The sequence below is a fragment of the Drosophila simulans genome, chromosome 3R, assembly GCF_016746395.2.
Source record: "Drosophila simulans strain w501 chromosome 3R, Prin_Dsim_3.1, whole genome shotgun sequence".
NCBI classification, from domain to species: Eukaryota; Metazoa; Arthropoda; class Insecta; order Diptera; family Drosophilidae; genus Drosophila; species Drosophila simulans.
Window position 1 is genome coordinate 21,703,875 of NC_052523.2, and position 20,669 is coordinate 21,724,543.

The following is a 20,669-nucleotide window of genomic DNA, read 5'->3' on the forward strand; positions in this document are numbered from 1 at the left end:
TTTCCTTCCCATATCTGCAAAACATTCACTTTGGAGGAGGAAATATCGTTACGCATTTATTATAATATCTGTGCCATTTATTTTTGTTATCTTTATGTCGCGTGTTAAATAATTGTAATTCTGCTCGTCCTAGCCGGGTGCGCAGAATTTGTTGTATATAGCCATGATCTATATCGTGTAAATATGTATTTAAATCATATGCTGTATATTTTGTTTTTACTTGTATCTAATGTAAGTCTACACATGAATTAGGACCGTTTCGAACTTAACTGAGTTGACGAAAAAATAATCTTATGCGCTCGGTTATGGGTAATTGGTAATTGTAATTAGATAGGATAAACCACATTTGTAACTTTAGTCCACAGGAAATATCGACAAGGTCGACGAATTACCTACGATTAAATTAAAGAGTGTAACCACTGCATTGGTTCGATTCGGGTATTTTAGTCGATCTCGTATACCTTATCCGGCTCAAAGCCCGGAGCAGGTGCTGCCGGCGGCCCATGTGCCACCGATCCGCCCGCCATTGGCGGAACACCGCCAGTGCCCTGGTTGTACCCAGCGGCGTTGGGATTCTGGTTGGCGTAGAGCAGGGGATTCATGTACATCCCGCTGGGATGGACAATATTTGAGTGCAGGTTGAGGAGATCCTTGTACATGGTCGGATCGCCGTTGTTCATCTCATTGTACAGCTGCTGCAGATAGGTAGGCACCAGCTGAATGACCTGGTTCTGATTGAGCTCCTGATGATCCTTCGATATCTTCATGTTCAGCAGCTGCAGCAGTATATCCGAGCGGAAGCCGAAGATCTTGTTGGAGGTCACGCTGCCGGAGGCATTGCCAAACTGGCCCATCACCTGGTTGCCAAAGGCATTCCTATCGTAGCTCATGTACTGTGACGCCTGCACGGTTCGCGTCTTCTCCGCCTCGTACTCGGCCCAAGCCGACTTGCGCTCCTCCTCCGTCAGATTCTCGTGCTCCTCCTGTTCCAGCAGTGAATCGTGCTCGTGGTACTTGAAGATCAGTTTCTCGTGCTCGGTGAGAATCTCGGCAAACAACCGATCCTTGGGCAGAATAGGCATCTCACGCTCGCTGCTGGGTTTCAGCTCGTACGAGTACAGCTCCATAAGGTCCGTCTGATTGTAGTGCCGTGAAATCTGCTGCTCGTCGATCACACGCTTAGCCGTAGCCTGCTTGGCCACTTGGCGCTCGTACACCTTCTGCTCCATGGTGCCCATGGCAATCAGACGATAAATATAGCACGGCTTGATCTGACCAAAGCGATACACTCGGAATATGCTCTGGGTGTCGTGCGAGGGATTCCAGGAGACATCGAAGATGACCACTCTGTTGGCGGCCACCAGATTGATGCCGAGTCCACCGGCCCGTGTGGAGATGAGAAACAGGCGGGCGCGCAAGTTGGTTACGTTGTTGAACTGCTTGCACATGGCCTCGCGCTGCTCCACGCTGCAGCTGCCGTCCAATCGGAAGTAATCCTTTCCGCTCGTCCAGCAGCCCTTGAAGTCACCCACATCGCCTGCGAAGGAAGAGCAAATTTATATAAGTTCCTATGAAAACAAAATGTTATGGCGACTTTACCTTCGAACTCGTAGTTCTTGGTGTTGCTGTCCACCAGTGAAAGAAAGTGCTCGATGACGTCCAGGGACTGCAGAGACTGTGAGAACACGAGCAGCTTGTCGCCTATGGCCTCGCACTGCTGCAGTAGCCGCAAAAGGATGAGTAGCTTTGGGGAATGGTGTACGTTGTTCAATTCTCGTTCTTCGACAAAGGGTTTCCACCACTCCGAAGGGTCGTCCTTCTGGGCACTGGATCCTCCGCCCAATCCGCCCAGCATCTCCAGATCGGAATCGCTATCACCGCCACCAGCGTTGCCATTACGAGTCTTGCGCTTTTTCACCTTTCCCGAACTGGCCGCCAGTCCAGACATGCTCGCGTCCGACTTGAAGGTCTCGCAGCTGTCCGAAGAGTTGGAGGCAGCCTCATCCTCGTCGGTTTCGTCGCAAATAAAGCCCTCCATGTCGGAGTCGTCGTTGCTGAGCAACCGTTTGGCAATCACGTTGTCACTGTTAACCCGCAGGTTCATCGGATGCGTCCAGATGCGCCGCAGATCCTGAAAGTCCTGAAACAGCCTGGCCCCCTTGCCGACCACATCACCGCCGCTCTGTTCCCGGTGGGTGGTCATGTAGTAGCCATAAAGCTTCTGCTGCAGCTCCGACAACGTCGTGTAGACCACGTACTCGTGCTTTGGCGGCAGATAAGGCGCCAGGACCGAGTAGTCCCTACGCTGGATGCAGCCCTCTAGCAGCTTGTGCAGAATGTGTGAGCGGTGCTTCATTAAGCGAAGATCCCGTTCCGTGGAGTCGGTGTACTGACCATTGGTGATCGGGTTGACGAAGCGGTTCATGTACTCCTTGTACGTGCCCAACAGATTGGGCTTCACAAACTGGATCATGCAGTAATCTAAAGGGAAAAAGCAATTTAATAGCATGTCGGATAAGTTTGTTGGGGGAGAATCCCTACTGACTCATAAGAGTAACCTCTTGTGGCCCATTTATACCAAAAAGTTGTATTATTATTATGGTTTCCCGCGACACTTACATTCTCTGAGATTATTTTGAAGTGGTGTACCAGTAAGGACAATCCGACGCTTGGTGCGCATTCTGGTGACAGCTTTGCTGATGGACGTCTTCTCGTTCTTGAGCAGATGTCCCTCGTCGCAGACGACCAGGTCCGGGCCGGGATCAACCAGGGCCTGCATGAGCTGCTCACGCTGCTTCTTGCGCAGACCCTTGGCCTTCTCGTTGGCCAGAATGCGGTACATGTCGTAGCCGAGGATGCAGACGCCGCCCTCGTTAAACCATTCGTTGAGCTTAAAGATGCGCGTGGGCTTGTCCTTGTAGCGCGAGATGTCGTACACCTCGATGTCGTTACGGTTGGCGAACTTCATCCAGCTGGTAAACTCCCGAGCCCAGTTGTTGACCGTGCTGAGTGGCGAGATGATCAGGACGCGCTCCACACCGGTTCGCCTCGTGTTGACCAGCAGCGTGTGAGACAAGGTAACAACCTGCAGGGTCTTGCCCAGACCCATGCAATGGGCTAGAATGCAACCGGAACCGGGCTTCTCCTGGCTCTCCTTGAGCGTCTCGAAGCACGCGTCCCACATGAACTTCACGCCAGCCACCTGATGCGGCTTCAGCTTCTTCAGCAGTCCCTTGTCCACCTGCAACAGGGCCTTTTTGGACTCCTCGTCAAAGTCTAGCACCAGTTCACTGATCTCGACGCTCTCGGATTTCACAAAGATGCGGTTGTAGAGCTTCTGACGATCCTCGATACGCTTCCTTCTGTCATCCTCCTCTTTGGCCGCCTCCTTGGTCGTCAGATCCAGATCCTTCGTCTTGATGATCTTGCGTATGTGCTTGCGCTTGTTCTTCTGCTTGTCATCATCGCCATCAGCATCGCTCTCGCCACTGGAGGTCTTCTTGATGCGCTTGCGACCCTTCTTTTTCTGCTTCTCCTCGGGCTCAAAATCGGAGGAGCCCTTGTCGGATTCGCTCTTCTTTCGACGCCGCTTCCTTTGGGGCATCACCTCGCTGTCGCTGCTGTTAGCCGCCTCCTCCTCATCACCGGACGACTTCCTCTCCTCCTCCTCCTCCTCCTCTGCAGCTGGTGCCTCATAGTCTGAATCAGCCTCACTTTCGCTTTTGGAGCGCCTCTGACGACTCTTCTTCGAGGTGGTGGCCGCCTCTTCCGAATCCGAGCTCATTTTTTTTGGCTTCTGGGCGGGTTTCGTTTTGGCCAGACTGACTCGCTTCAAGCGCACGACACAGCGTTTTGGCCTCGGCGGTGACGCTGCTCGAGAGGAGCTGGCTCTGGACGATCTTTCGCTGGACAGGGATCCTCGTCGTGTGCCGTTGACGCCTCTGATTGCCCTGGCGGATGATGTGGTAGCTTCTTTCTGCGCCTTCTGCCGCTTTTCGATCGATTCCTTGCTTGCCTTGCTACTATTCTTCTCTGGCTTGGTCTGCTGTGCCTCTTTGGGCAAAGGAGTGGCCACCAGTAATGACTCCTCCTCTTCGTCCCCTTCCTCACTGTCGCTTAGTTCTATAATAGAAGCGTTCTTGTTGCGACTTTTGCGGGGCGGCAACACGAGCTTACTTGCTTTCAGCGGCTCTTCGTCACTGGAATCGTTGATAGTAATGTTCTTTTGTTGGCTGCCGCGTGAAGGTCGCTCCTTGGTTTTGGGACTGGCCAGCAGTTTCTCCAGCGGCACAATGCGTATTTTGCAAACGGGCTCCTTCTCCTCCTCGTTGGCTGAGCTGTTTGCTACTGCCTGATCGGAATCACTGGAGCTACTGACAGTTGCCTTTCCGGATGCCTTAACATTTTTATGCGTTCGCGACTGCTTGTTGTTCGACCTTGGAGACGAGGACTCCGATTCGGATGCAGATTTGGAATCCGTTGCGGATTCGCGCCGGGATACGGATGAGCAGTTGGAGTCTTCTGTGGTCAAAGGTGTTGCGGCATCTGTGTGACGGGCGTTGGGGTTTTTCTTTCCCATAGGTAACCGGCTGTTTATCCGCCCAGCACGTCGAAGATCTGCAAGAAATGCGATTTTGTTGCGTTACTGGTTTTTTATTCGCAGCCTGCAAAAGGTAATGTTCTTTTTTCGTTCGTTATTATATTTTTATTGTCAGCATTTGCCGCGCGTTCTTCGCTTCGCTTTCTCTTCTTCTTTCCTCCTATCGCACTTCCTCTTTTCGCTCTCTTCGCCTTTTTTTTGCAATCTGCGTCTGTCTCTCTCTCTTTTTTTGTGTGTGGCTCGGACACTACTGCTAAATTTATTATTTATCCGACAACACTTCAGTTTCCACATCGAAAATAACACTAGATCGAATTGTTTTAGTTCTATGTTCACCTGCTACTGGCTGCGTGGTGACTTCATCGCGTCCTGCCACTCGATATCTACTCCTTTTCGCGAGCCTTTAATTGTTATTTTTCAGCGTGAAGACGCCGCAATTGCAAGTTGGGTATACTAAATTCGTTAGGGTTGCCAGGCCACCGGACGAGCTGTTATCGGTGGCTCGACTCATGCGATAGTAAGGAGCCGTGGCGGTTGAAATCAAATTGTTCAATATGCGCACTATGATATTACCTATATAAAAACTAAATATAGAAAGTAAATACTCTATTTAATCGTATCCTATTTATTGCAAACTTTAACAGTAATATTATTAAAACATAAAATAAAATATTCCCCCATCGATACTATTTGTAATCGCTTTGCCACCACTGGCAAACAGCTGATTCCGCGCACCGGCTAAAAGCCAATGAAAATAAAAGCTTAATTAGTTCACCGGCCGTTTATTATGAACGATATTAAGCGATTGAAGGATCAGCAGCGTGAGAAGCATCCCGGGTTCGATGGTTACATGGACTGCATGACCCGCTCCCTTTTCACGGGGCTCGCCACATTTTGCTTAAGTGCGTACTTAGCTTTAGATTTTCGATAATTGCATAATAATTGCTATAATTACAGGTTTTTCCGGCACCTATTTCGCCCAGAAGATAGTACAATCAAAAATACGCTACCCAATCAAGTACAACATACTCATCTCCTCACTGGTGGCCACCGGCGTGTCCTACCAAACCACATCGACACGAACCAAAGCCTGCCAAGCGGCGTGGATGGCCTTTGAGGACAAGCATTCCGTGCTTAAAGAGAAAACGTTTTAACACCTTCAAAATCCCATTTAGCTTTAGTCATGTCTGCTCTACGAATATTTGCACGATTGGTCAGCACCAGGACTCTGCGAATTCGTCCGATTCTGGAGATTCCCGCACGCTGTAAGTACACGCAACATCAAGGAGTTAAGGGTATTCGCAACAGAAAGAGCTTCTACGAAGCCCAAATACAGGCAGGTCAACAAGGTGAGGAGGATGAGGACTTGGAGCGGACAGCCAGTAGCGATCTGGCGGATATGCGGTTCTTGGATGATCGGTAGGTCCATCAATCAAAGAAGACTATAATATAATAGCTACCTTTTATTTCAGAGCCTACGACGAGGTGGCTGGAGGAGCCATGAGAATCACCCGTGACATAGCCAGCTCCCAGCAGGTGCTCATCCTCCAACCATATGTAAAATGGGCAGCCAAACGGCACAGCGGACCCGTCGATGTTCGGCCCGAGGACCAACTTGCGGAGGCCTCAGCTCTAATCCACTCCCTGCCCAACTGGCAGGTGGCCAGGGCTCTAAAGGTTCCCCTGGAAAGCCTCGAAAAGAAGACGCTCTTCGGCAGCGGCAAGCTGGTGGAACTCAAGGAACTGGTCGCCGAATTGCGGCAGGAACGGCATCTAACTTGCCTGTTTGTCAGCAAGGGCACACTATCATTTGCCCAAAAACGTTTCCTGGAGGCGGAGTTTCGCCTGCCAGTAATGGATCGCTATTCCGTTGTTATACAGATACTGAGATTGCATGCCACTAGCGCCGAAGCAAAACTGCAGGTTACTATAGTCATTGAATAAGCACAAGAACGAATTAAATACTGACCATGTTTTGTAGGTAGCCATGGCTGAGCTTCCTTACATTTGGGCGCAGGCTAAGGATTCCAGTGTAACGCAGACGCGTCGTCAGGGCTACGCCTTGACCGATCTGCAGAAGGAGATACTGCGCACCAGGGAGCGAAAGTTGCGAGCGGAACTAGATCGTGTCCGGCGACAGAGGCAGTTGCTTCGCCAGAAACGAAAACAGCAAAATTATCCTATCGTTGCAGTTGTAGGTTATACAAATGCCGGCAAGACTTCCTTGATCAAAGCTCTCACAGTCGAGGACGCACTGCAGCCCAGGAATCAATTGTTCGCAACGCTTGATGTGACTGCGCATGCTGGTTGTTTGCCGTGCAATCTGGAGGTGATCTACATGGACACGGTGGGTTTTATGTCCGATTTGCCAACGGGATTGTTCGAGTGCTTTGTGGCCACATTGGAGGATGCCATGCTGGCGGTAAGTAAAGTCTTCTGCCTTTAAGTTTTATATACAAAAACCTTTTTCCTTCGCAGGATGTAATAGTGCACGTCCAGGACCTTTCCCACCCGTGTCACGCTGCTCAACGCAGCCATGTGGAGGCCACGCTTCGTTCTTTGGCATTCAACGTGGCTGGCGGAGATTCAACGGCCAGTCAGTTGCCGCCGATCATTAATGTGTACAACAAATGTGATCTTGTTTCCCAAGAGGCTCAGTCGTCTTCAGACCCAGTGCATCATATATCAGCTAGAGCACAGACTGGACTGGAACCGCTGCTAGATGACATCGAGAAACAGATACTGACCGCCACCGGACGAAGAAAACTGCAGATGCGAGTGCCCAGCGGCGGACCAGAAATGGCCTGGCTGTACAAAAACGCAGCTGTGGTGGAAACGACAGCGGATGCGGAGAATCCCGAACGCCTCATGATGCACGTGGTCATCAGCCAACGCACACTGGATCAGTTCAAGCGACAATTTTGCCGATGAGTTTGAAGTGCCATGGATAAATATCTGAGGCGCAAGTGGCACCGACTAATTGTTTATTATTGCTCTCGTTTTTTGTTGGTTTATTAGCGGGTGTAGTTAGGACTGGTTTTCTGTTCTTGTTTTAAATTCTATACAAATACAAAAGTATCTATCGAAAACTAAAACGAAACAATCTCTAAAAATATATTTTAACATAATATTTGTATTGCACTTCTCTGACATTTTTGTGCTGTGGTTTTTTGTCTAGGAATAATCGTAACTAAACCCTTGTGGGATCAGATTTTGTATCAACCGTTTTTGTTTATATAACTAGGGCAAGTTTTTCATTTATTTTTCTTTGTGTGGTGCTGACTTTTCTATTGGCACAATGGAATATTTAAAAATAATGCAGGGCTAATGAGCATAAACAACTTAAGACACAAAAACTGAAACAAACTTAACACCAGCTTAAAACTAAAATAACTTAAAATTAAACAAAAATGCGTTCACCACTCTAGTGGAAAAATTTAAAAGTTAAAACCCATTTATGTCTTGTGAATTGTAAAGAACTGCGAAGTTAGATTGACAATTTATATATAAACTACCCAACTAAACTATGAAAAGTGACTTAAAAATCGTGCTAAACTATTTTCGTTAAAAAAAAGTGAATGTGCTTTCAATGTTGCGTTTTTCATTGGCAACATTTCTATGAATTCCTCGGCTAAAAATATATGGGATATATATTTCGATGGGATCTAACACTAACCGGCTTGTTTAAACAACATTTTTGAATTTCATTTGCTTCATGGCGAACTGGACATAAAATATCAGTTGTTAGGCTTTAAGATTCTCTAAGCACTCGGATACATTCACACTCAAGGATGGATCGATTTCGCTAGTCACAAAATTGTTTTTTATATTTTGATGCGTTCTTTTGTCTTTTAAACAAATGCCTATCGCTATGTACATTATCCAAAACTCTTAAATAGCAGGTGGAAAATGGGGAATGTAAATTATGCCAATATAAATGGGATACTATTAGAATCGACCCATCCTAACCAGACACCCCATAAACCTACGTGAATGAGTGGGTGGATACGACGATCCAGTGGAGCAGCTGCCACAGCGGCGCCACCACCACGATGAAGAAAAGTATGCAGATGATGCGACAATTCTTGAGCAGGCCGACAACAAACTGGATGAACTGCATGGGCAATGAAATGGTAATTGTACTACACTGTCTGGGACCCGACTGGGTATCGGTACTCGAATCGGCGTCCCTCTCCCTTGTCGCCTCCCCCGCCGGCCTCTTTCCGTTTGCCAGTTATAACTTGGCTATGTGGAACTGGGCCTGCTGGTTGGCCGCCGTCGAGTATTGAGCAAATGGCATTAGTTGACAGTACTCGAGAAGCTGCGTTTCCAGTTCTCGCAGGCACTTTCCCGGAGTGGACGCGATCTTCATCTGGCCCGAGTCCCTGCTCTTCAGCAGGTAGCCCCTTTGGATCAGAGCATAGATGGCAATGTTCAGATTGTCCAGGGCCAGGCAATATGGGTGCACATGAGAGGCGGAGGCTCCGGGTTGCTGCAGGAGCTGCTCCACATGCTGCTGGACGCGCACGAGCAGCTCCTTGTTACTGAACTCCAACTCCAAAGGGATCTGTAGAAGGAATGTATTTAAAATATTAATTTATCCGCGAAATGCTTAGCTACACACCTTTCTTAACGTGACCACCAGTTGGTAGTAGAGGCAGAGGAATGGCGCCAGGGCGGCCAGAATGACATGCGAGCATTCATTGTCCTGCACCTTGATCCGGCCACTGGTCTCCACCTCCACAACTCGTTCGTCCAGCAGCAGCTGCAGATGCGTCTCAAACTCAGCGGCCTCGCGATTCGATTCAATGATGAACTCGTGCTGGAAAAGCGCGTCCATGGTGGTCACGTGCGCATGCAGGGCACACAAGCTGGCATCGTACGAGATGTCCGTCGATTGGTTCTGCTGATTCCTCTGCTCCTTGAGCGCTGCCAGCAGCAGGTAGGCGGGTCTGGCCAGCCAGAACATGCAGGGATTAATGTAGAGCTGCAGTGCCAGCATGGGCACAGCCACCGCCATGGTCTGTGGACACAGGGCATGGGCTTTCAGGCGCTTCACATCGATCTGCTCCGCCAGTTGCTTGGCTGCCATGGGCGTAAACTGCAGGCGGCCAGTCGAGAAATGTAAAATATTCGAGTGTATCTCCACAGCATCAATTACATCCGCCTTAATGCTGCTCGGAGTCGTGCTGACATGGGCGCCCAGCTGCTCGAAGATTCGCTTCAGATGCAGAACACCCCGTGCTAGCTCGTCCAGAGTGACACTCTTTTGGGCATACAACTGACTGGCGTAGTAGAGGCTGAGCAGATTGAACGTGGAGATCACAATGCGACGCTGCTGCTGGTAGATAATCTCATTGGCCAGCTGTTTGACTAGTTCCACCTCCTGGCGGTTCAGCTTCTGCAAGTGACCACCCACGCCTGCCCGCTGCATCCGTTGCGCACTGTCGTGTCCGAAGAACTCCTTGACCGAGATGGGCTCTCCGAAGTCGAGGAACATCTTGCCAAATCGCTCGTCGATGATTTTCAGCGCCTTGAAAAATCCCTTTGTCGACTCCTTGGGCTTGGGCACACCCAGCAGCTCATAGACGAACAGTTGCTCCTCCAGGACGCGCTCGTAGGCCACACTCACTGGTACAATCATCACATCCGGCACTTCGCCGGTGAAATATGGCAACAGAGCCATCGATAGCAGTCCAATTTTGGGCACCAGGGCTTTGAAATTTCTGGAGCGCGTGCCCTCGATGAAGAACTCCACGCCGATGTGATAGTTGGCCACCAGCGCGTACATGTACTCCCGGAATATGTCCCAGTATAGCTCATCGTTGGAGAAGCTGCGGCGCATGAAGAACGCTCCTGTTTTCCTCAACATGGTGCCCATTCCGAACATGGAGTGGAAATCTATAAAAGTTAAGTAGGCATCACAATTAGGCACTTAATTTGTTAACAACAATTAATATTATTGGGCAATTAAGAATTTTAACGACTGTTTTTTAGGATCGGCGCACAAAAATTAGCAAATCCGTTGACACTCACAATTGCTAATTCATGCTAATTACTTGGCAAACATATTTGAAAAGTAGCGTAAAATTAGCGGAACATATAAGCCCGGTTAATGTATTTAACACATTTTGCGCCACATTTGTAATATCTTTATGGTTTTGCGATACATACCCATGCCAGCGGCTATTCCTGGTATCTCGATGTCGTAGTAGTAGCAGATGTAGGACATCAGGATGAAGTCCATGTAGCTGCGATGACTGGGCAGGTAGAGCACCGGGCACTTGCCCATATCCTTGCGCACATTGGCCATGCTGGCCGAATTGACATAGAATCCGTCGCAGATCCGCTTGCCGATCGCCGTGATGGCAATGCCGCACCATCGGATGATGGCCATATTCCGCTCCAGGCCGATTTCATCAATGATCGCCCTGGCCTGGCGCTCCATCTGTTTCAACGGCGTGCCCGACTCCTGGGCATAGTGCTCCAGAATGGAGCGCAGCTTCTCGCTTTTGAGGACGTGCTGCTTGAGCTTCTGCGGATTGAGATACTTTTCGAATTCGTATGCCACCTGCGGATTGAACTCCCTGGTCATGGAGGCCTCGTTGCCCGGCGCTATGATGTTCTTGAAGTTCCTCATGTACTCGGCCGCACTGGGCGTCTTCTGGTCCTCCTGTTCACTGGATTCACTTGCTCCGGCGCCGGATGACGACTGCCTCACGGGATTTCTATCCATCGCGCTGCGCTTCACCTGTGGGAATGGAAAACAACGTGCGTCGGTCCGATGAGAATCTCTGGAGGTAGCTGACTGAAAATATTTGACGAATCAACTGTCAAGCAGGCGGCACCACTTAACAGACATGACACACAAACACACTGCCATAAACTCGCTGTTTGCTGAGATATCGCAGGCACTGCGAGAAAATATGTGCAACAAAATGTCGCAATTTTAATTTGTTAAATGTGCCATTTAGGTATATAAACGTTTCAAGTACTTATTAAAAATTAAATTAACTTATGAATTAAAATTTTTTGAATAAGAATTATGTTTGAATTTTAAAATATGCAGTGCATATCAAGTTTAGTGTCTGATGGATTATAGGTTCATTGCTCCAAGTGGAGATTTGAAGTTTTTCTGAGTGCCTTGCTATCCCAAAGGTTGATTATCTGACGGATTCATAAGCAGTTACGGCAATCAGCGGCGAGTGGCGAATGTTGCGTGTTAAAGGTGAACGCGTATTTACCCTCAGATAAAGGCCTTAAGTTAAAAAAAAAAATAAGAAAACAACACTTCGAAATTTTCTCCAACTCCATTGTTTCTAAATGGGTGCAATTTTCGAAGGTATCATGAACTTAAGGCGCTTACAAGTTGTATGGCTATAAAGATTTAATAGCTGTTTTGGCCTTTTGAATTAATTCAGTTGCAGATGTCAGCTGAGAGTAATTTAGAATTGAATTGAATTTGCTCCACTTGATTTTTTTTTTTTTGGGATTACATCGATTGCTGACCTATCTCAAAGATACACTGCGCGAATAAAGACACGCACACGCGTGTCACGACACGATCGCAGTGCTGCTGATAACGTCACTCATCAGGTGAGCCGAAAAAAACACCTGGCCGGGCATAATAAAAATGTATGAGAAAGCACTGGCTAAGCCATAAAACCACACACCCTCTAAATTCGAGTGGCAAAGATAATGCCAAGGAGAAATAATCGGCCAAAACCTAGAAATATGTGTGCTTAGCAACTGTGCCTTTGAATTAATAAGAAATGCGTTGGAAAATGAGCAGTTGTGCCGTTTCCCAGCCAAACAAACAAACAAACACGCACACTACGCCAATTTTGCAGGTAGCATTTAACACTTGGTTTTGCCTTTTAACCGGTAATTGCAATTTTACACGGCTTGTAAATGGGCTTTTTGTTTGGTTTTCACTGTAAGTAAGCGACTGCAAGTGCTGCAAAAATGGCAAATAACTGGGCAAATGCACTTTTAAATTCGCTTAACTTTCTATTTACACGCCAGCGGGGTAGCATGGGCATGCTGACTAATCGGTTACGTATGTGACACACTATCGAATTATCAAGCTAGGCCCGTCGTTCGCTATGAGCAATGCCAATTAAAAAATGATTCACTGTGCAGATAACAGCGAATCTTTTGATTAGCCACGGCGGCTTTTCCTATCGCGGAGATCTTATGCAGGGTATACGCTATTCGTGTAGCCGGTCTACGTACACTGGTCTCCAAAAAAAACAATATATATTTCCAATATGAGCTGTTTTTTGCTGCAAGTTGAATGCCTCTTTTTCCGCACTGCACTGGGCCGCCGCAATTTTAGCGCATTTAATTCACGATTCGCGACTTATTTCGGTTCTCCCTGACCGACTTTCTCGTATTTTGGTATTTTCGTACTTTTGTATTTTTGTATATTTGCTTGCTCGGCGGCGCAGCGGCGGCTGTTTTGTTTTGTTGACCAAAAAACATCTGCAGCAGCTGCGAATCGATATTCGGCGATTTGACGGCTGGGTGAAGGCGCGGCGACCTCTGCACGGTGCGACCGCCGCGTTAGGGGGCCTCCGCGCACAGCTGTTCATGCGCGCTTGTTCGGCTGATGTGCGGGGTACTCCAGCAAATACACTCGGCGCTATTAAACTGTTATCGGTTTGTGTTTTTTGATCAGAAATAGAAAATACAATTTTTTTTATAAAAACTAGATATTGGTAGGATGAAAAAGTAAGAAATATAAATATATATTTAATGAAATTTATCTATAATAATTATAAAGCAAACTTACATACGATTGAAATCTAAAGCAAATTAACTGCTCTGTGATCTAGTATAAAAGGCTTAAAGCTCGTAATATTTATAGCTTAAAATATAATATTAAATATTTTATAAAGATAAAGATAATGTGCCGTTTATTTATTTTCAATATAAACAAGCTGAAGAAATCTCATATTTCAGATTCATTCCACACCCCTGTTTCGTAAACTAGATAAAAAATCCATCTTACCCGTTGCCCACTGTACCGGCCACTGAAACTGGTTTGAGGCAAAGCTCTCCGCGCCAGTTTCTTCCATATCGGGTGGCAACGTCTTGGGTTTATCGCAACCTCAGTGGTCTTTGGCTCGCTTTCAGTTTGCATATGCATTGCGCAAAGTGCGAATCTCATCAGAAATTGCAAGCGGCGTCATCATGTCATTTTGGAGCCACGTACTGGATGCCCTGCTGGCACTGGTCCACATCCTGAGCGATCGCCTGCTGGAGTTCGTGCTGGGCTGGTATCTGGGCGAGCACAAGCGGGTACCGGGTCCACCGAGCGTGGAACAGCAGACGACGATTACGAAGAGCGCCGTGGAGTTGGCGCAACAGATACGGGAACGCAGGCAGCGAAGTTACGACATAGTCAAGACCTACTGTGAGCGGATCGAGAGCGTTAATCGGGATCTCAATGCGGTGGTCGATGGCCCGTTTCCGGAGGCCTTGGACCAGGCACGCGAAATCGATCGCAAGCTGGACGAGAAGGAGTACAGCGATGAGGATCTGCGTCGCCTGCCCTTCCTGGGCGTACCCTTCTCCACCAAGGATAGCACCGCTGTGGCTGGGAAGCTACACACACTGGGCCTGCTGGCAAGGAAATCGGAACGTTCTACCACGGATGCGGAATGCGTGCGCCTGATGAAGGAAAGTGGCGCCATTATCATCGCCACCAGCAATGTGCCGGAGGTCAACAAGTGGATAGAGTCCAGGAACATGCTAATCGGTTGCACCAACAATCCCTACGATCTGCGGCGTTCCGTGGGCGGTTCTTCGGGCGGTGAAGCCGCTCTGATCGCCGCCTGCTGCACTGGTTTCGGTTTGGGAACAGACATTGGTGGTTCCATACGCATACCGGCCTTCAATTGCGGCATCTTCGGGCACAAACCCACTTCCGGTGCGGTCAATATGGCCGGATGTACGTTCAGAACGGGCAAGGAAAAGGATACGATGGTATGTGTCGGTCCAATGAGTCGTTCCGCGCGGGATCTACTGCCCATGATGCAGGTTCTGGTGGAGCCCTCGCTGAAGGCCAAGCTAAAACTGGATCAGAAGGTGGATCTAAAGCGGCTGCGCTACTTCTATGTGTCCTCCAATGGCATGGCTCAGTGCAATCCCATCAACCGGGAAACCGAACGGGTTATGTACAAGATTCGCAAACATTTCGAGGGAGTGAGTGGAAAGGACGTGCGGCACGCTGACCTGCCCAATACCAAGCTGACCGGAAAGATGTGGCGCTATTGGATGACCCAGGAACCGGCCAACTTCAATCTGCTGCTGGGCAATGGCGCCGAGCTCAATCCATTCGTGGAGCTCTTCAAGAAGATCCTGGGGCAAAGTGACTACAGCATGGCGGCCATTTATAGTTTGATCGACAGTGTGCTGCCCAAGGAAAAGGAGAAGCTGATGAGGGAAGCAACGGCCAAGTGCAGGAAGTCCGTCCAGGACTTGCTCGGCGACGATGGAGTGCTGTTCTACCACAGTTCGCCCAGGACAGCACCATTCCACTACTATCCTCTGGTCAAGTTCAATGACTTTGCGTACTTTAGCCTCTTCAATGTGCTCCACCTGCCGGCCACCCAGGTGCCCATGGGTCTGGACTCCAAGGGCATGCCGCTGGGCATCCAAGTGGTGGCCAATCCGAAGAACGATCGCCTTTGCCTGGCGGTTGCCGAGGAACTGGAGCGCACCTTTGGCGGCTGGGTGCCTCCATTTCCGCTGAAGAACTAGAAGGTTTATGATGTATGATCGATCAACTTATTGTTAGAGAACTTAGGGTGTGGGTAACGCTGAAGACTGTCGCTTGTGGCCTTTATTACAGGAAATAAATAAATTGGCTATCTTATATAAATGTTTAATGATTTGTGGTTGCTTACTTTTGGGTGCTTAACATCAAATTGCTTATGAACTTTCGTTGTTTCATGTTTTACGGATACCGTGAATATTTTCTCAATTTTTATGAGTTAGCTTTAGGAATTAAGAAACAAATTTTAAAAAGAAATTGATTAAAATTCGCCACATTTCAAGCAATAACAAAAATCAGCTGTGCGTTGATGTGGCAGCTCTTTGGAAATGAACAGTGCTGCCAATCCATAAATATATTCAAATTATGCCGCCAAAAATCTACGCTACACAATTCGAATTACATATAATTAAAGTGTAATTAATTTACATTTTTTGTGCTTTATTTCATTTTTGTTTATTATGGACCTTGTATAAATTAAAGTAAATATTTATTAAGAAGCAATGCGAAATATGTTATGGTGAAAATTAGATTTAAGATTATTTTTTACCGCCACCGGAGCCATTTGGTTCCGCATAGCATCCTCTATGGGTCAGAGAACACGGAACTCCCAGTGGTGTTTTGGGCACATCGCCCGACGCCTCGGTGACTGGTTCCATGGGTCTGAATTGCTCCTCACAAGACTGGCAATTGTCGCTGGGATCACTCCTCCTGAGGCTGCGACAGCAGTTGATGAACAGTTCGTCCTGGAGGAGTTGGTTCTTCCGGGAATGCTCCACGTCTCCTGCGCTAGGCAGACCCTCAATCTCTACCAGGCTCCAAAGAACCAAGACAGGGAGAATATAAAAGGCGATGCGTGTGATCATGGCGACTCCGAGAAACTGACTCAGTAAACAAACAGTTGGCTCGCGACTTTAAAGGCGCCTTACATATACACAATGCACTCAAAGCAAAAACGCATCTTACATTTTATATTATTGTTTCATTTAAAATGTTAAATTATGTATAAATATGTAATTTATATATGTTGTGCTTTGACCTTGATTTTAAACTGGAATCGAGTAGCTTTAACAACCCAAACTTGTTGCACATATACATATTTCGTTAAGTTCATTCTCATATATTTAAATGCAATCTCAAAGGCTTGGTAAATGCACTTTAAACCCAGTTTTTTACAGCTTCTCCGTTTTTACTCCGTTTCGAGAGTGAAGACTAAGTGGACTTTGGAACTGGTTCCTCCTCAAAGAGACGATTGTGCAGCGGGCGGCCATCGTTGGATTGCCTGGGTTTGTTATCGGATCTGAACAAAAATGAAAACAAAAATGAATTGCTTTAATGAAAACAAATTACAAATAATAATAATAATAAAAATTGTTGGTCTCCGATAAGACGAAGCATCTCCTCCCAAGATCTTTCCATATAGCGACAAATGGAAAAATGTTCATTCATTTTAAGTGATTACCTACCTAGTTTGGTTGTTTTTTTGCTGTCTTTCTTTCCAGGCTCGTCGAAAATTGAGATTAGTTTGCCAAGAATGTTCTGTGCCGGCTTCCGGATTGATATCGATCATACCAGGATTGAACGTGCTTAAGCCCACGGTAATTTGGGCCGAAAGATGTCCCAGGAACAGGAACAGCAGATAAACTATCCCGAAAACCGAAATGACATTCGCGTGCATTCTGACTGAGTGATTCTGTGAAATTGAATCGGATTGTTTATGAAATCTGAATCCGCCTTTATAAAGCAAAAACACAAGAATATTCTAGTGTTGGTTATTGCGCAGCAGGCACCCGGGTGATTTTTTGCTCGTACCAAAAACACCAGGGTGACAAAACACTCCGATATTTTTTATTGTCGCCGTAGCATCCGCTCTATTGCTCTTGAACAAAAATTCAAGAGAGCCATATACATATATATATGTATTTCGTAAAACTTACACAACACTTGTTTTCAATAAATACATATATTAAAATAAAAAAATGCACTTTTAATTTTTTAATTATTCTTATTTGTATAATTCAATTATTTCACCACTTGGTATTATATTATAAGCCATATCAAGCAAATAGTGAAACCCTTTTATTGTTCTTACTGTTCAATAATTATTTTATTTAGGCAACCGATAGAACCGCACTCTCTCGTTGTCAGCAACCGAATAAAAAAATATTACTCTACAACATGCATGTGAGACCAACAACGACAGAGAAGAGAATACAATAGAGAATAATAGAGCGCGTTCTATCATTCCACGATCCTCTTAATTTCATCTCTCTACATGCACACAAACAACTTTGCATAAGTGTGACTTTTGTATTTTCAACATATTCCTTATCGCGTTTTAAGTTAAAGTTATATAATTTTGCTCCACTACTTTGGGACCAATATTTATTTTATTTAATTTTATTTTACGATAAAAGTAACATAATATATGTTTAATATTTTTTTGAGCATAATACAAACGATGTTTAATAACATTAACACTTGACGATGTCTACTTAACTCTAATAATTGCGCTCGATGTTATCTTCCTGTTTAATGCCAATAGTCTTCCACTAACTCGAACCTGCTAACGATTTTGATTTCAATAACTTCGAGTACTGTACACATCACAGATACTTTACCTCTATTTCCTTTAACCTTTATTATGTTCAAATGGATTGAAGTTTAAACCAGAATAAGGAGTGCCATTTTCTTTGATAATGTTTACTGTTTGAGGGTTGAATTGCCATGGGGGTACGGTAACTTGTTCCGAAATATGTCCAAGGAGCAACAGGATAATGATCCCGATTGTAACGGCAGTCAATACGTACATTCTGGGCGAAAAACCAAATGATTCTGAGCGAAATTTATTTTTGCAGCTTATCTGTGACAATGAGAGAAAATTAATCGACTAAAATGAATTCTCTGGCAAACAGATTTGTGAAATATATAAATTTAATATAAATATATTCAACGGATATGAGCGTTTCCTGTTTTAAAATGTTTACTCATATTCTTAAAGCAATTGCGAAATTCAATTGCGATGAGCGTATTATCTGTCTTTTTATTATGATTGAAAACTTGAAAAATAGTGTTTTGAACATAAAAGAAAGACAAATCCGAATTTTGTAAAGATTTTGATTTAAATAACTTCAATCGGTTATCTTACACACTATAAACATCACAGATACTTTACCTCTATTTCCATCAACCTTCATTATGTTCAAATGGATTGCCCCCCCCTAAACCAGAATTAGGGATGGCCTTTTCTTTATTGGTGTTCAGTTTTCCAATGTCGAAGTTTTCCGAAATATGTTCAAGGAGCAGCAGGATAATGATCCCGATTGTAACGGCAGTCAATACGTGCATTCTGGGCGAAAAACCAAATGATTCTGAGCGAAATTTATTTTTGCAGCTTATCTGTGACAATGAGAAAAAATTAATGGACTAAAATGAATTCTCTGGCAAACAGATTTGTGAAATATATAAATTTTATATAAATATATGCAACGGATATGAGCGTTTCCTGTTTTAAAATGGATTAGATCCCTGAATCATATTCCCCAACTCATATTCTTGAAGCAATTGCGAAATTCAATTGCGATGAACGTATTATCTGTCTTTTTATTATGAACGCAAACTTGAAAAATAGAGTTTTGAACATAAAAGAAAGACAAATCCGAATTATGTAAAGATTTTGATTTCAATAACTTCAATCGGTTATCTTACACACTATAAACATCACAGATACTTTACCTCTATTTCCTTTAACCTTTATTATGTTCATATGGATTGAAGTATAAACCAAAATGAGGGGTGCCATTTTCTTTAATAATGTTTACTGTTTGAGGGTTGAATTGCCATGGGGGTACGGTAACTTGTTCCGAAATATGTCCAAGGAGCAGCAGGATAATGATCCCGATTGTAACGGCAGTCAATACGTGCATTCTGGGCGAAAAACCAAATGATTCTGAGCGAAATTTATTTTTGCAGCTTATCTGTGACAATGAGAGAAAATTAATCGACTAAAATGAATTCTCTGGCAAACAGATTTGTGAAATATATTAATTTAATATAAATATATTCAACGGATAAGAGCGTTTCCTGTTTTAAAATAGATTAGAATCATCTGAATCTGAACCTGAATCATCTTCCCCAACTCATTGTTTTGAAGCAATTGAGGAATTCAATTGCGATGAGCGTATTCTCTGTCTTTTTATTATGAATGCAAGCTAAAAATAGATTTTTGAGCATAAAAAAAGCAACTTTAATCTTGTCAAATTCGAACCCTCATGGTCAGACCCTCGTAGCTCTGGTGGAACCTTTGAACTTTGCTTGTCGTCGGGCGGTGATAAATGGATTCGGTGTCAGGAAACACTTAACCCGAAACTTCCTGTAGGGAGTTCGGGGCTTGGGGGCTTCGAAGATGTCGCGCTGTCAACAATTAATTTGTCCCCACACACGCACACACACACAACTCACACTGGGGCATCATTTTCTCTGAGTTGCAAGAGAGGAATATGTGCATCCAGCCCCCAATCTTGAACACCCATTCCTGTGTTACTTGCCACAAGGTATTTTCATTATGATCAGAACTGTTAGATATAAGCGAATGTTCTGTGATCTAATAGATTCAGCCTTTGTTTTTAATCCAAAATATATATTCGTAAGTAAACTGATTATGGAATAGCGTGTGTTTAGCAAAGATAGTCTTTATAAAAGTATGATTCTAAAACCTTGATTAACCGAAACCTAACCGCACACCTGGTTGGACCGCAGCTTGAAAGTTCTCGAGGGTATGCCAGAAAGGAATATCCAAAGGTGTCCTTGCTGGCCATAAATTCAGTGCCACACGAAGGTGACCTTTACCACGTCTCGTCTGGTTGGCTTTGTCTCACTTAACCATTTACCATTCCGTCCGGAATCGCTGACCAAGCGGCAAATATGCCTTAATATTCCGAATGGCCCCCAAAACTCAAGTGTGGGCTCATCGTGCAATTGTCCAAGTATTCCGAGACTATATCCCCCAATTCCTGCTGCTATTTGTTTGTTTTGTTCTCATTTCGTTTCGGTTGTGTTTCTGTTTTTGAAATATTAACGACGCCCTTTTGCTGTTTTTTGGAGCCCTGCTGGCCCCCCTCAGTTCATAACTTTGCTTTCAAGTGTTTGTGCCTGCATTTTATGTATTTGCCGGGATTATCTTTCAACAATGGATACGCATCCGTAAGATACGATACGTTGGTATGTAAATATGCACTTGTGCGTGCAGATTGGCATGCAAAATAGAGGGTGGATGGGCAAAGCTGCTAA

The 20,669-nt window shown here is 45.5% G+C and overlaps 6 protein-coding genes across 6 annotated transcripts; 3 read left to right on the forward strand and 3 right to left on the reverse strand.

Annotated features, from left to right (window-relative positions):
• Positions 1-173: 173 nt before the first annotated feature.
• On the reverse strand, positions 174-5,097 carry LOC6729622 (transcriptional regulator ATRX homolog). The gene is made up of 4 exons (XM_016174712.3): positions 4,937-5,097; positions 2,620-4,617; positions 1,600-2,481; positions 174-1,537 (listed from the first exon to the last, which is right to left on the reverse strand). Exons 2-4 carry the CDS (start codon positions 4,577-4,579, stop codon positions 444-446), a joined length of 3,936 nt encoding a protein of 1,311 aa, XP_016036258.1. The 5' UTR covers positions 4,580-4,617; positions 4,937-5,097; the 3' UTR covers positions 174-443.
• A 186-nt stretch (positions 5,098-5,283) lies between these two features.
• On the forward strand, positions 5,284-5,754 carry LOC6729623 (transmembrane protein 141). Its single transcript, XM_002104895.4, has 2 exons — positions 5,284-5,502; positions 5,558-5,754. Exons 1-2 carry the CDS (start codon positions 5,388-5,390, stop codon positions 5,752-5,754), a joined length of 312 nt encoding a protein of 103 aa, XP_002104931.1. The 5' UTR covers positions 5,284-5,387.
• A 29-nt stretch (positions 5,755-5,783) lies between these two features.
• On the forward strand, positions 5,784-7,942 carry LOC6729624 (putative GTP-binding protein 6). The gene is made up of 4 exons (XM_016177525.3): positions 5,784-6,019; positions 6,073-6,523; positions 6,582-7,022; positions 7,079-7,942. The coding sequence occupies exons 1-4, from the start codon at positions 5,784-5,786 to the stop codon at positions 7,529-7,531; spliced, it is 1,581 nt and encodes a 526-aa protein (XP_016036259.1). The 3' UTR covers positions 7,532-7,942.
• On the reverse strand, positions 7,553-11,351 carry LOC6729625 (dihydroxyacetone phosphate acyltransferase). Its single transcript, XM_039295992.2, has 3 exons — positions 10,775-11,351; positions 9,225-10,501; positions 7,553-9,167 (listed from the first exon to the last, which is right to left on the reverse strand). Exons 1-3 carry the CDS (start codon positions 11,334-11,336, stop codon positions 8,835-8,837), a joined length of 2,172 nt encoding a protein of 723 aa, XP_039151926.2. The 5' UTR covers positions 11,337-11,351; the 3' UTR covers positions 7,553-8,834.
• Positions 11,352-13,658: 2,307 nt separating this feature from the next.
• LOC6729626 (fatty-acid amide hydrolase 2) lies at positions 13,659-15,482 on the forward strand. The gene has a single exon (XM_002104898.4). The coding sequence runs from the start codon at positions 13,796-13,798 to the stop codon at positions 15,365-15,367; it is 1,572 nt and encodes a 523-aa protein (XP_002104934.1). The 5' UTR covers positions 13,659-13,795; the 3' UTR covers positions 15,368-15,482.
• Positions 15,483-15,681: 199 nt separating this feature from the next.
• On the reverse strand, positions 15,682-17,577 carry LOC6729628. The gene is made up of 3 exons (XM_016174710.3): positions 17,473-17,577; positions 16,847-17,073; positions 15,682-16,680 (listed from the first exon to the last, which is right to left on the reverse strand). Exons 2-3 carry the CDS (start codon positions 17,056-17,058, stop codon positions 16,593-16,595), a joined length of 300 nt encoding a protein of 99 aa, XP_016036261.1. The 5' UTR covers positions 17,059-17,073; positions 17,473-17,577; the 3' UTR covers positions 15,682-16,592.
• Positions 17,578-20,669: the final 3,092 nt, after the last annotated feature.